General features: G+C 44.9%; 1 protein-coding gene across 2 annotated transcripts in view; it reads left to right on the top strand.

Moving 5' to 3' along the window:
• ABCA5 (ATP binding cassette subfamily A member 5) overlaps positions 1-14706 on the top strand; it is a 42815-nt gene that overhangs the window by 15168 nt on the left and 12941 nt on the right. For both annotated transcript variants that reach the window (XM_063175936.1, XM_063175937.1), the window contains exons 11-23: positions 395-563; positions 2089-2147; positions 2608-2718; positions 4144-4319; positions 4694-4813; positions 5983-6121; positions 6239-6329; positions 7052-7191; positions 8573-8692; positions 11225-11426; positions 11664-11833; positions 12957-13090; positions 14372-14509. In XM_063175936.1, the coding sequence (XP_063032006.1) occupies positions 395-563; positions 2089-2147; positions 2608-2718; positions 4144-4319; positions 4694-4813; positions 5983-6121; positions 6239-6329; positions 7052-7191; positions 8573-8692; positions 11225-11426; positions 11664-11833; positions 12957-13090; positions 14372-14509 (1769 nt within the window). The remainder of the gene's footprint in view (positions 1-394; positions 564-2088; positions 2148-2607; positions 2719-4143; positions 4320-4693; positions 4814-5982; positions 6122-6238; positions 6330-7051; positions 7192-8572; positions 8693-11224; positions 11427-11663; positions 11834-12956; positions 13091-14371; positions 14510-14706) is intronic.

The raw sequence follows: 14706 nt of genomic DNA, 5'->3' as shown, positions 1-14706 counted from the left end.
TATCATATATCATATATTATATATTATATATTATATATCATATATTATATATTATATAATATGTTATATGTTATATGTTATTTATTATATATTATACGTCATGTGTTATATGTTAGATATGTTATATATTCTACATTCTATATTCTATGTTATATAATATATTTTATATAATATATAATATATATTCTATATTCTACATTATATATTCTATATTCTATATTATATATTTTACGCTATGTGTTATATGTTATATATTATATATTATATATTATATATTATATATTATATATTATATATTATATATTATATATTATATATTATATATTATATATTATATATTATATATTATATTTGTGCTTGCTGCTCAGGAGTTGCCTTCTGTGCTGTCCCCCAGGTGAGTTTGGCCTGCGCCGCACGCCCTTTTTCTTCATGAAACCCTCCTTTTGGTCAAAGCGCAGGAAAAACTACAAGGAGCTGTACGAGAGCAGCATCAACGGCAGCTTGAGCTTCAGTGAGATTGTGGAGCCTGTGCCTTCAGAATTCCAGGGCAAGGAAGCCATCAGGTACAGAATTCCAGGGCAAGGAAGCCATCAGGTACAGAATTCCAGGGCAAGGAAACCATCAGGTACAGAATTCCAGGGCAAGGAACTGTCAGGTACAGAATTCCAGGGCAAGGAAACCATCAGGTACAGAATTCCAGGGCAGGGAACCGTCAGGTACAGAATTCCAGGGCAAGGAAACCATCAGGTACAGAATTCCAGGGCAGGGAACCGTCAGGTACAGAATTCCAGGGCAAGGAAACCATCAGGTACAGAATTCCAGGGCGAGGAACCGTCAGGTACAGAATTCCAGGGCGAGGAAGCCATCATCAGGTACAGCCCTGCCCTTCCTGGGGGACAGCAGCTCACCTGGAATTTCAATGCTTGAAAATCACTCCTGGCTCTCCAGTGCCTGGGCTCAAACAGCACATGAATTGCCATACAGCAAATCCCATCAGGGCTGTGGAGCCAAGCATAAATCACGTCAGGAGAGGGGTTTTTTGTTGTAATCTTAGAGATGCACGAGATGCACACTTATTTTTTAAGTAGTGAAAGGTATTTTTATTACCTACAGGTTCAGGAGTCCATCTTTAATGCTGATGTTCCTCTGAGAACATGGTGGCTGTTGTTGCATTATTCACCCAGCTAGGACTCTTCCCACATCATCCCTCCACCAGCTCCAGCTGTTTCACTCAGTCTTTTCATCTCTCCATGAGCAAGTTCTGTTTGCTTTCAAACTCATTCTCTTCCCCATTATTCACCCTCCATAATCCACTCACCATCCTCGTGTTCAGGGTGATGAGGCTTCCAAAATCCATCCTTGATTTGGTGCCTCCAGATAAACTGGCTGTTCTTTTCATTTGGAAAACCAGCAGGGCTGGAAGGAAGGTTTTAACCTCTCTAAAAAGGAAAAATATTTATTATGTATAGTATATATATATATAAGAATACTTGCTATTATATGTAATATATTTTATATCTATCTATCTATCTATCTATCTATCTATCTATCTATATATATATATATATAGATATATTTAAATATATATATAAAATACTTGCAATTTTTATATATAAAATACTTGTTATTTATATATAAAAGAATTTTCCTGATTTTAATCAAGAGCTGTTAGTAATCCCATCCTTGGAATCCACTCTGCTGTCACCTCTCTTCCATGTCGTATCTGTGGCATCTCCTGTCTCCTGTTTTGTTGTGCAGCTGCTGGGGAGTAGCTGTTCCCTTTCCCAGCTTGGGAAGCCTCTAGAGCATTGTTCCACCATGTGAAAGAGACTCAGATTTGAAATAATTCAGTTTATCATCACAGGAAATACCTTAGAAGGTGACCAGGATAAGCTTTCTGATGCCAGGGTGGAGATGGACAAAGTTTTGGGAGAACCTGCCCTGTCTTGACTTGCCTCCATGGCTTTTTAACACATCTGGTGCCACTTCAGTCTGGTTGGCTTGTTGTGGTTGTTGCTGAGTGTTGAGGACTGAAAATGCCACGTAAAGGTGCTGAAGTAGTTCATGCCATGATGTGTCTTCTTTCAGAATCAGCTGTGTTCAGAAAACGTTCAGGAAGAAGGGGGAGACTGTGGAGGCTCTCAGAAGTAAGAGCATTTCAGCTTTCTAGCTGCTGGTGGGATGCAGAGGAGCAGTGGCTGAGTTGCTGAGTGATCTCTTGGGTTTCACTTCAGGCTGGTTTTGGTTTCTTTGGGAGGGGTGGGGCCCTGGAGCACGAATGCCAGGTGTGCTTGTGTGTGTCCTGTCTCACACAGTGGTGTCTAAAATAAAAATGAGCCCCTCATCCCTGAGGAAAGCCTGCTGGCATCACCCAATGCCCCTGTAGGGATGTCATCTCCCCTGCCCCACCTCCCTGATGTTGTCACCTCCTTTCCCTGGGTGCCTTTGAGACATGGGCACACCACAGTGGCTGTGGGACCATCCCAGGCCAGTCCTGACCCCCAGACAGAGTGTGAACGTGAGCATTGGGATTGAGCCAGGGGCAGGAGCTGGCTCAGGGGGCCAGGACCCCGCCCTGACCCCTCTTTTTGCTGTGCCCTGGAGCAGATTTGTCCTTTGACATCTACGAGGGGCAGATCACGGCGCTGCTGGGCCACAGCGGCACCGGGAAGACGACGCTGATGAACATCCTGTGTGGGCTGTGCCCTCCCTCTGATGGTGAGTGCAGCCCTGGGGCTGCCCTGCTCCACAGCCAGGCCTGGGAACCTGGGTGGGTGCTCCAGGATGCACCAGGCCTGGGAACCTGGGTGGGTGCTCCAGCATGCACCAGGCCTGGGAACCTGGGTGGGCGTTCCAGGATGCACCAGGCCTGAGAACCTGGGTGGGTGCTCCAGGATGCACCAGGCCTGGGAACCTGAGTGGGTGCTCCAGCATGCACCAGGCCTGGGAACCTGGATGGGTGCTCCAGGATGTACCAGGCCTGAGAGCCTGGGTGGATATTTCAGGATGTACCAGGGCTGAGAACCTGGGTGGATATTTCAGGATGTACCAGGCCTGAGAACCTGGGTGGTTATTCCAGGATGCACCAGAATTTCTTTGGATAAATCTGAAAGAGCCCACTTGCAATTCCTGTCCACACAGGGCTGTAAAACCCTGTCTGCTGGTTGCTGCTTCCAGTGGAGAGTTTCCAGCTGTCTTGGTTTGAAAAGGTGTCTGCTAAGGAAGGCAGGAGCCTTCCTTGAAAGGGAAAATGGAAACCACCTCCCTCCAAATTGTTCTAATTTTAAAATTAAGGGTCTCATGGGAATAGGAATAACAGTTCTTTACTAGGAAAATTAAAAATAAAAATGCAGTAGTACAAAAAAAACCCAAAAAACCCCACAATCCAATGACAGGGTCAGAACAGACCCTAGCACCCTGTGTGTCAGGGAGGTGTCCCAGCCCATGCCATGGGGGCTCAGCCCTCCTGCAGCCCCAGCTGTGGCTCTGCTGCAGCAGGGATCCTGCACAAGGGGGGAGTTTTCCTCTGCAGCTCCAGGGCTGCTGCAGATGGGCCTGGGCTCCCTCTGGCCATGCAGGGCAGCAGAAAGCTGCTCCTCTGGCAGTGCAGGGGGCAAAGGCTGCTGTGCTGTGCCAGGCTCAGATTGTGCCCAGGCAGGAATGCTTGGCTCCTCCCCTGGGCGGAGCATCTCCCCATGGGATGCTGGGATTGGATCAGCCCTGCAGGGACACTCACTGGCCATGGACAGAAGATAATTAATAATCAATGGCCCATGAGCAGCAAATAATAATCAATCGTCCATGAACAGAAGAGATATCCTGGAGGGAGCATTAGTTGGGGAGGAGATAAAGGAACAGAGATAACTGCCCCACCTCGGACAGATGGGAATTGGAAACACACCCCCACCACCTTCCAACCTGGGTCACCAGCCCATGGCAGGGGTTGGAATGAGATGAGCTTTAACCCACTCCAGCCCAAACCATTGCATGATTTTATGCTCATTTCCTTTAGGGTTTGTGCCAGTCCATGGGCACAAACCACTGGGTGATTTTATGTTATTTCCGATTTTATGTTATTTCCCTTAGGGTTTGTGTCAGTCCATGGGCACAAACCACTGGGTGATTTTACGTTATTTCCCTTAGGGTTTGTGTCAGTCTATGGGCACAGGGTGTCTGAGATTGATGAGATGCTGGAGGTGCGGCAGATCGCGGGCGTGTGCCCCCAGGCCGACATCCACTTTGACATCTTGACTGTGGAGGAGAACCTCTCCATCTTTGCTGCCATCAAGGGCATCCCTCAGAACGATTTGATACAAGAGGTAACTCACCTGGCCACTGGTGTTGTCTTCCATGAACGTTTTTAACCTGTAAATCAGAATATCCTTGCAGGGATTTCCTTTTGCAGGGAAATATTGCTTTGTGGTACAGTGGACAGAGAGGTACAGGCAGATATTTAGACAAAGATAAACCTTTAATTTTCCCTGAGATTAAAATGCCCATAAAATGTTTTAAATCTGGCATTTAGGTCCAATTATAGACACCATTAAACTTTGTGTGTAGGTTGTGCAGTTCAGATACAGAACACTTTGGGAACCAGCAGCAGTTAATTTGAATATTAATTGTTAACAATCTGGTTTTAAAAATTTATAGTTTGTTTTTTTTAAACAATAAACGTGTTTCTTGTGTTTTCAAGGTGCAGAAGGTGTTGCTGGATTTGGAGATGCAGCCCATCAGGGACAATCAAGCCAAAAAATTAAGTGGGGGGCAGAAGAGGAGGCTGTCAGTGGGAGTTGCTGTTCTTGGGAACCCCAAGGTGAGAGGGATGGAATTATTCTCAGCTTGGTGTTGCTGATCCATGAAAGGCTTGGATTTTCTTGTCAAAACCAACTAATGTGCAAAATGCAGAAATTGTTCCTTTGAGCACCTTTTTTTTCTTCGTTTTTGGTTTAATTACAATCATTTCAATCTCTCAGCCTTTGTGCTTGAGTCTCAGTAATGGCAGCAGCCTTGGGTTTGATCTCTTTGGCAGATAAATAGCGTGGCAAGTTTTGTGTGTAATTTCTGGCAGGTAGCATTTATCCCCCAGCAGGGAAATTGTTGGATGCTTTCATTCCAAAGCCATCCAGGAGCTGGGAGCAGGAGCAGAGCCAGAGAGCTCTTTTGTGTTGCAGCTCTGTCATTTCTGGCCTGTGAGGATGGGCACTGCTTTGAGATCTGTGGTTAAAAATGGTGTGTGTGACACTTCTGGGGGTTTTCAAAGCAGGTGTGTGCATTTAACCACCCCTCTGTAGAAAGAGTGAATCCATGGCTAGGTTGTGATTCTGCTGCACAATTCTCTTGGAAGCAGAATAAAGCAGGTTGTGGCATTAATTTATCACAGGATTTTTCCATTTGTCACACGGGGAGATGGATGTGTTCAAAGCGCAGTGACAAAAGCTGCCTTGTTAATCTGGGCTGTTTCCTATTTTACAGGAATTAACTGGCAGGCTTCAAACAAACCCTTCTGGGTGTGCTGGGGTGTAGCAGATGTTTTTTTCTCAGACATTGGAGAGGAATGATGAGGAGGATTCCATCTTATCAGAGGGCTAATTAATTACTATATTATACTATATTACACTATGTTACATTACATCTAAACTGAATCTGCCAAGCACTCACTGCACAGAATCTCATGACTGTCAGCCCACACACCTGGATTCAATTGGTCAGTAAATCAAAACACTCACACCAAAATCCCATTATTAATCCCTTCAGGTAAACAATCTTCCATGATGCATTCCACTTGTGAACAACACAGGAGCAGTAAATGAGATAAGAATTGTTTTTCCTTTCTGTGAGGTTCAGAGGATGTGAAAGCCAGGAATATCCTTGGGAAGCATTGTGCCTTGCTTTTCTCTGTGAGGAGCAATGTGGCTGCACTGGGGAGGGATCCCTGAGCTCAGGGGCTGTGGCTTTGAGCTGCCCTGCTGGTTTTGCCCCCAGGTTTTGCTGCTGGATGAGCCCACGGCAGGGATGGATCCCTGCTCCCGCCACATCGTCTGGAACCTGCTGAGGAGCAGGAAAGCCAACCGGGTGACAGTGTTCAGCACCCACTTCATGGACGAGGCTGACATCCTGGCTGGTGAGCCCTGCCCCAGCCCAGCTTCAGCCCCCAGCCCTGGGCTAACATTGCTCTGCAACCCAGAGGGGAATTTGGGAGGAAGTTGCTGATTTTCTGCTGCCTGACTTCCCTTTGCAGATCGTAAAGCTGTGATTTCCCAAGGGATGCTGAAATGCCTCGGCTCTTCCCTCTTCCTCAAGAGCAAGTGGGGTATTGGCTACCGCCTGAGGTAATCCTGTGCTCAGTTTTGTACCTCTTAGGGGCCATTATGCATCTCTTTTTTTACTGTTTTATGTTGGAATCTCTGAGAAAGCACCCCTCAAAAAGGTCCTTTAATCCTTGAATTGATGCCTTGAGAAGGCTGAGCTGGAGCAGAGGCTGGGCAGAGTCACAGAATAAAGCAGGGATTTATTCAAAGCATCTCCTCCATGGATCCACCTTGGGCAGCACAAGAGCCCAGCCAGGGCTGCACCCAAGATGAACCAAAATGGTCACAAATTGAACGCAAAATGGTCCCAAAATGAACCCAAGATGAACCAAAACGGCCCCAAAATGCACGGCCGGGCACGGGGTCTCTCCCTTGGATCAGCTCTGCTCCATTTGCACCTTGCAGTTCATTGTCCCATCCCAGCTTTAGCCCATCCAGTCCCACCCTGCTTGTTTTTCTCTCTCCAGCCCACGGGGTTTGTGCTCCTGGGCTGAGATTTGGGTCATTTGTCCTTGGTGCCCAGCTGGAGCAGGAATTGTTTTGTCTCCCTGCTCTGGGCAGAGAGCTCACCAAGATTTAATATGAAGCTCAGAACTACACACTAAAGATTCTGAAAATCAGACAACCTGAAAAACAGAATCTGAAAAACAGAAAAACTAAATCACAATGGCACAACTGAAAGTTTGCTGCAGTGTCAGGAGCAGGCCAAGCTCTAAACCCCAGTCCCTGCTCTGTTTTTCCAGCATGCACATTGATGCCTACTGCAACACAGAGGCCACCACGTCTCTGATCAGGCAGCACATCCCTGCAGCCAGCCTGATCCAGCAGAACGATGAGCAGCTCGTGTACACCCTGCCTCTCAAGGACATGGACAAGTTTGCAGGTATTTGTGGGGTTTTGTGTTGCAGGGAGCAGGGATTGCCACCGGGGGTGTTTGTTAAGCGTGGCTTTAGGCTGATGTTCTTGATAAAGTGCCAGTTGTGGTTTGATGGTTTTATATTTATTATTATTTGGTGGGGAGTCAGGGAGGGATTTCTCAGGTGAGGGAGGGTTTTGTCGCCTCTTCCAGTGAGGTGTGAGGGATGTGGGTGCCCAAAACCCAAGAGCTGGGTGAGGAGTCCCTTCTACCTGAGCATCCCCTGGTCCTGCAGAATCACCATCCTCTTGCAGAGGGTCCAAAGATCAGGGCTGGCCTGCAGCAGGATGCAGGAAAGCCCCAAACCATACAAAAACCCTACAAAAATCCTACAAAAACCCTACAAAAAACTCTTGTGAACTGCAAAGACTGCCTTGAAATTCCATAGAGAGGAGGAGCAGAGGGGAGGATTTCACTAGATGGCAGCAATTATCTGAGCAGTCCTGGCCAGGGCTCCGTGCTCTCCTCCCAGAAATAAATGGAATAAATCCTGAGTGGGAAGCCAAGGGAGCATCAATATTGATGGGAAGATGCAGTTGATCTTCCATAAAGGTTTTTTTTCCCTGTTGCATTGGGGTTAATGATTCATGAGCTTTGCAAAAAGGCTGAGATTGAATCAATTCCCCCAAACTATTTCAGGGGGGAGCTGAGGTTGAGCACATATCAGCTGGGACAGGAGAAACTGTGGAGGGTTGAGGAGTATTGTCAAATATCCAAATGCTGCTCCCATTTTGTACATTTGAATTTCCCTTCAGCCTCACCTTGGCTCTGAAGCTCCTGTTTTTAAAGTCCTAATTCATAGGATTGACTGAAACCCCAAGTATGAAGTTCTCCCACTCTGAACCTCGTGTTGTTTTTCAAGCTCTCTGCCTTGTCCAGCATCTCCTGCCTGGTTAACCTGGCCTTAAACACGTGGGAATTCTTTTTAATGGATTAAAAAATGTGCATTTTTCTAGATATAAAGTGACTCAGTGGTTTATGTGTAAGATCCTTTGTGCCTGGGCAGGGATTTAGGTAGGATGAACTGTCCTGGGTGTGATTTTTCCAGGAGAGCTCACCTTGAACCTGCCCTGAGGAAACTTTGAGCCCAGCAGCTTCAGGATGCTGAGCCAGTTTTTAGAAGCAGCACAAGTTCAGCAAAGCCACATTTCCTGACCACAGAGCCTGAAATTTCGTGCTCAAAGGAGCCTGTCCCACCTTGGTTCTCAAACCACGACTTTCTGGTTTATTTGCTGCTCCCACATTCCTGATTTTCCCAGCAAGCAGGAGGTTTAGGGGCATGTGTGATGTGCCTGAAGAGCTCCTGGCAGGTGCTGGAGCAGAGTTTCAGAGCTGCCTCTGTCCCTAGGTTTGTTCTCTGACCTGGACACCCATTCCCACCTGGGCGTCATCACCTATGGCGTGTCCATGACCACGCTGGAGGACGTTTACCTGAAGCTGGAGGTGGAGGCCGAGATTGACCAAGCAGGTGGGAAGGAGCAGGGCTGTGCCCTCAGCTTTGCTTTGCCCTCAGTTCCTGTGGGACTGGCACTGCCAGGAGGAGGGAACAAGGAAAAATGCCTTCACAGGGTGCTGCTCCAGCATCTGGGCATCCTTTGGTGCTCACAATGTTCCAGGCTGTTGAAATATTCCAATACAATATTCAGTATTAAAATACAATATTCAGTATTCAATACTGTATATTCAATATTCAAATACAATATTCAATATTGTATATTCAATATTTTATGCTCAGTATTCAGTAGGAAGCAGGAAAGTCCCAAATCCTACAAAAATCCTACAGAAATCCTACAAACTCTTGTGAACTCCAAAGAGCATCGTGTGACTGCCTTGAAATTCCAATTATTCAATATTCAATTACAAAATACTGCTTAAATTCATGAAGAAGAAGGTAAAGAAGAAGGACTAGGTTCTGCTTTAGAACTTTCATTCTGTTTTATATATATTACTATATTTTAAAATATATAATGTATATAATATATATAATATATATAATATATAATATATATACTATATATAATATATATAGTATATTAAATATATTACTGTATTATTTTATATATATTTTTATATAATATATCTTTATATAATTATATATAATCCATATGTGTTATATAAAACTATAATTATATATTTAGATATAATACTTATATATTACAAGATATACTATACATTACCATATATCATATATTATATATATTACTGTATATTATGTATAAATATATACATTTTATATATTAGTATATATAATGTGTATATATATATATATTACTATATTTTAAAACCCCAAACTCTAAGTTTTTTACTTTATGATATCACAACTTCTAATTAAACTCCACACTCACAATCTTAGTGCTGTTAATTAATTTTAGAACCCTTTTCCACAGCCTCAGGTCAAATGCCATGTTCTGGAGGTCAGTGCCTACCAGCACAGAAAGTTTAAAATTCTCAGCAACCAGGACTCCAGCACAGGAAAAGGCAGAGAATTGGCTGGGGAATTATTCTGGGAGCATCCAGGGGAAAAGCTTTTTGCTGATGAATTTTTCATCCAGCCAGCTCACATCTGACTGCTTGGCTTTACAGTTTACTTGCCTTTTAAAATGCCCTTTATTCTCCTAATGGAGTTTGCTTTCAGGAAATTATAAATGTGCAGGGTAAAATTAATTTTCAACCTTTTGTGTGAACAGTAGCTGCACTTAGGGCTGAAACAGCTCAGCTTGTCTCACTTTACATCAACTTTCAGTCCAAATGAAAAGTTGGGACTGCTTAATATTACTCCAGAATGAGTCAGTTGTTTTTTTAATGTCAGTTTTGAATGGTTTGAGCTGTTTTAATTGTTGTGGAGCTTTCTGTGTAATCCAGAATTATTAATATGAGTGGATATATGGACTCTGTAACTGGTATGGAAATTACTCCCTAATTAGAGTGACTGCACAGAGTTTCTGTGTGGGTTTAAGAGGATTTAACAGCTGGGTCTGCAGGTGCACGCACAGGCCAAGGGTAGGAAACTGGGGCAAATCTGCCCCTTTTGGTGGCAAAATTTTGAATCAAGTCCCAGTTGGGACTGGATGGGGCTGCCCAGGGAGGTGCTGGAGTCTGTCCCTGGAGGTGTTTATGGGGTGGATGTTTATGGGATGGCCCCTGGTGCCCTGGTCTGCTTGGTCACAGGCTGGACTCAGGGGTCTCAAAGGTCTTTGCCAGCCTGGTTGGTTCTGGGATTTGAACCACCAGGGTTTTCCTGGGAAATGCTCCTTTATTTCTGCTGTGTCAGCTCTAAGTACCTGCCATGGGTGGGGTTGGGCTGGATCAGGGTCACTGAGCTTGGGGTTAAATTCAGGGATGGGGGTGGGAATGGGATGGGATTGGGATGGGATAGGATTGGGATGGGCATGGGATGGAATGGGGAGGGGATTGGGGTGGAGTGGGATGGGGATTGGGATGGGGAGGGCATGGGATTGGAATGGGGTAGGATTGGGGTAGGATTAGGATTAGGATGGGGATAGGATTGGGATTGCTGGAATGGGATGGGATGAGGATGGAGTGGGGTGGAGATGGGGGTGGGAGGGGGATGGGATGGGGAGGGGATATGATTGGGATGGGGATGGAATGGGATAGGAGAGGATTGGGATAGAGATGGAATGGGATTAGGATGGGATGAGATTGAGATGGGGATGGAGTGGGATGGGATAGGATTGGGATGGGATTAGGATTGGGTTTGGGATGGGGATAGGATTGGGATTGGAATGGGATGGGATTGGGATGGCTGGAATGGGATGGAGATGGAGTGGGATGGGATAGAATTGGGATGGGGATGGGATGGGATTGAGACGGGGATAGGATTGGGATGGAATGGGATGGCATTGGGATTGGGATGGGATGTGATGGGTGAGGTGACTTCTGCAACAGGCAGAGCACAGAGTCTGGCCCTGGCTCCCCCTGCTGCCCCATTCCCCCAGCTGTCAGAGATCACCCCTCTGGGTGTTTCCCTGCCCTGTTGCAGATTACAGCGTGTTCCACTCGCAGCAAGCCCAGGAGGAGGTGGACACCAAGTCCCTGGATGACATGGAGCAGAGCCTGCTGATGCTCTCCGAGGCCAAGGCACCAGCCATGAGCAACTCAGCCCTGTGGAAGAAGCAGGTCTCCACCATAGCCAAAGTGCACTTCCTCAGCCTGAAACGGGAGAACAAATGTGTCAGAGTTATGTGAGTACTGGGGCTCCTCCTCTGTGTGGGAGTCCCAAATCCTGCCTGGATGGCACCAGGGAAAGCTCATCCTGCCCTTCATCTTTCCCCATTTAAATAACAGCAAGTGTGCAGCTGTAATTTCTGTCAATAAATGGTTTTTTTGGGGGGTAAGGGAGATGTTTTTTGAATAGCATGCATAAAATTGGGTTGGCTTTCACTGAACTGTAACAAACCCCAAACTTTTATTTCTTTCAGGTTGTTGCTTTTCCTCATTTTCCTTGTAGTTCAGATTTTGTTGTTTTTCATACACCACATCATCAAAAATGCTGTAGCTGCTATCAAACTCTCCCCAGATTTGTACTTGCTGAAGCCTGGAGAGAGCAGTCACAAGTACAGGAGTCGGCTCCTGCTGCAGAACTCCACAGGTAGGGCAGCAGCTCCTGCCTCCATCTCCCTCCTTCTCCCAGGTTTTGGGGTTGGGAATGAACTTTTCCCTTGGAATTAACCCAGATGAAGAGTTTGCAAGTGCCCAGGGGTGGTAAATTGTCAATTTGTGCCATGGGGTTTGGTTTGGTTTGGTTTGGTTTGGTTTGGAGATCCTCCTCCCATCTCCATGGCCTTGTTCTTGCTGTGTCAGAAGATGATTCAGGTGAGAGAAGTGGCCAGAAACATTGAGATAAATCACCAATGAATAAAATCACCATTGAGATAAATCACCATGAAAACCCTGCTGGAAAACATCTGGGAAATTCCCTTTTTGTTGCAACTGGGGATGTTTTAAATGTGCCCAGCAGGAACTCAGGCAGTAGAAACTGTGTGGATTGAGCTGTGCATGGATAATTCTGTGTAAAATACATCCAGGCTGCTGATGAGGAGGGATTTAAATGACAGGGAGATGTGGCACTGGGACGTGGCTGAGGGGTGGGGAGTCATGGCTGCATTTCAGAATTCACAGAATCACAGAATTCACAGAATCACACAAGTTGGAAGAGACCTCCAAGCCCATCGAGCCCAGCCCAGCCCCAGCCCCTCACCCAAGCCCTGGCCCCCAGTGCCCATCCAGGCTTTGTCAAACACACCCAGGGATGGGGACTGCACCACCTCCCCGGGCAGAACATTCCAGAACTTTATCCCCCTTTCTGTCAAACACTTTTCCCTGCTCTCCAGCCTGTATTTCCCTTGGTGCAGCTGGAGCTGTGTGCTCTGGCTGTGTCAGTGCTGCTGCAGACAGAGCCCAGCCCCAGGTGGGCACAGGCACCTTCCAGGAGCTGTGAGAGTGATGGGGGCACCCCTGAGCCTCCTTTTCTCCAGGCTGAGCACCCCCAGCTCCCTCAGGGCTTCCTCACAGGGGTTTTGTGTGTTCCCAGCCCCTCTCCAGCCTCCTCTGGACATGCTCCAGGTCCTCAATGTCCCTCCTAAACTGAGCAGGACAGAACAGGACACAGCACTCGGGGTGCGCCCTCACCAGGGAAAAAATTTATTTGATGGTTTGCTGATCCTGAAGGTCTGTTCCAGTTTAAATGATTCCCTGCTGTTTTGTGTCCCCAGAGTCGGATATCAGTGACATTGTGCACTCCCTGGGGAGCATGAACATCCTCTGGGAGATGCTCAATGACAGTGATTATGTCTCAGTGGCACCTCACAGTGCAGCTCTGAACGTGTTTGCCCTCCAGTCCAGGCAGGTAAGGCACACACGGGCTGGGCTGTGCCCAAGGAGCAGCTCCTGAAATCAAATAATATTGATTTGGAATCGTATAATGGAATAATATAATATAATTATATTATGTTATGGTATAATAATATATCAATATAATATAATATAATATAATATAATATAATATAATATAATATAATATAATATAATATAATATAATATAATATAATATAATATAATATAATATAATGGAATATAATGGAATATAATGGAATATAATGGAATATAATATAATATAATATAATATAATATAATATAATATAATATAATATAATATAATATAATATAATATAATATAATATAATATAATATAATATAATATAATATAATATAATATAATGGAATATAATATAATATAATATAATGGAATATAATATAATATAATATAATGGAATATAATATAATATAATATAATGGAATATAATATAATATAATATAATGGAATATAATATAATATAATGTATGGAATCATATAATATTGCTTATACAAGAGGCTGCAAAGAGGAGAGAGTGAGAATATTAGCAAAATAAATGTTCTTCCATAATTATAGTTATATAATTATAATTACAATTACAGTATGCCAGTCAAGCTTTGATCCCCTTTTCTTTCCCACAAGGACACAGAAAGTCAGGAGAAATGTTCTACTTCACAGGACACCTGGCAGAGGAATGTTTTATAATTTTATTTTTTTAATTTGTACTGACTGAATTACAGTTTGACAGAAATACAATCCCATGGTGCTCTTGTGTGTAAAGAAAAATCAGTTTCTTGGGCTGTACATGTTCACAGTCACAGGAAGATCTGAACTTTGGGATGATATTTAATCCCCAGCAAGGAGCTGCTTTACAATGTGCCAGCTCTTGTTCTTGTCCCCATTTTCACTCTGTGACACTGCTGCCAGCAGTGTGGCAGTGCAGTTTTGCTTCTCTGGTTTTAAACCCACGAGCAGGCTCAGCCCAGAGCAGCTCCTCCTGTGCTTTGTTTCCCAGACTGGAATTGTCTGGAGTGCCACTTGTCAGAGCCTCACTGCTCCTGAAACATGCTGGGAATTTGTTCCTGATTTCCTGAATTGGGAATTTGTTCCTGATTTCCTGCATTAGGCTGTGTGTGCCCAGCACCCAGAGCCGCCCAGATCCTCCTGCAAAGCTCTTGATTATGCAAAGATTTATCCCAATGCTCAGGTTTAATTAAGCGGAGCCCTCTCAGGGCAGAGGGATTAATGCAGCACGTATTTTTTTTTCTTCCTAGAATTACGTTTTCAACATCATATTCAACAGCACCATGGTGCATTCCCTGCCAGTTCTGATGAACATTGTCAGCAACCTCCTCCTGCGCAGCCTGAACGTGACTGAGAGCATCCAGATCTGGAGCAACCCCTTCATTCAGGTCAGCAGCTCCCAAAAAACCACCCTGGGAGAGGGCACAGCATCCCTGGGGAGCAGGGGGAGTGCAGGAATGTTGGTTTTTGGGGTTTTTTAAGTTTTTCTAAGTTTTTGATATTTCCATTCTTGTAACGAGCTTTCTCACGCGTTTTATGTAAAGAACATATTGGTTTGTATTCTTTTATAGAATTTGGTGAACTG

This window comes from Melospiza melodia, chromosome 24 (genome assembly GCF_035770615.1).
Source record: "Melospiza melodia melodia isolate bMelMel2 chromosome 24, bMelMel2.pri, whole genome shotgun sequence".
In the NCBI taxonomy this organism is placed as follows: Eukaryota; Metazoa; Chordata; class Aves; order Passeriformes; family Passerellidae; genus Melospiza; species Melospiza melodia.
The sequence above is the reverse complement of the archived record's forward strand: the minus strand, read 5'-3'. Positions and strand labels throughout refer to the sequence as shown.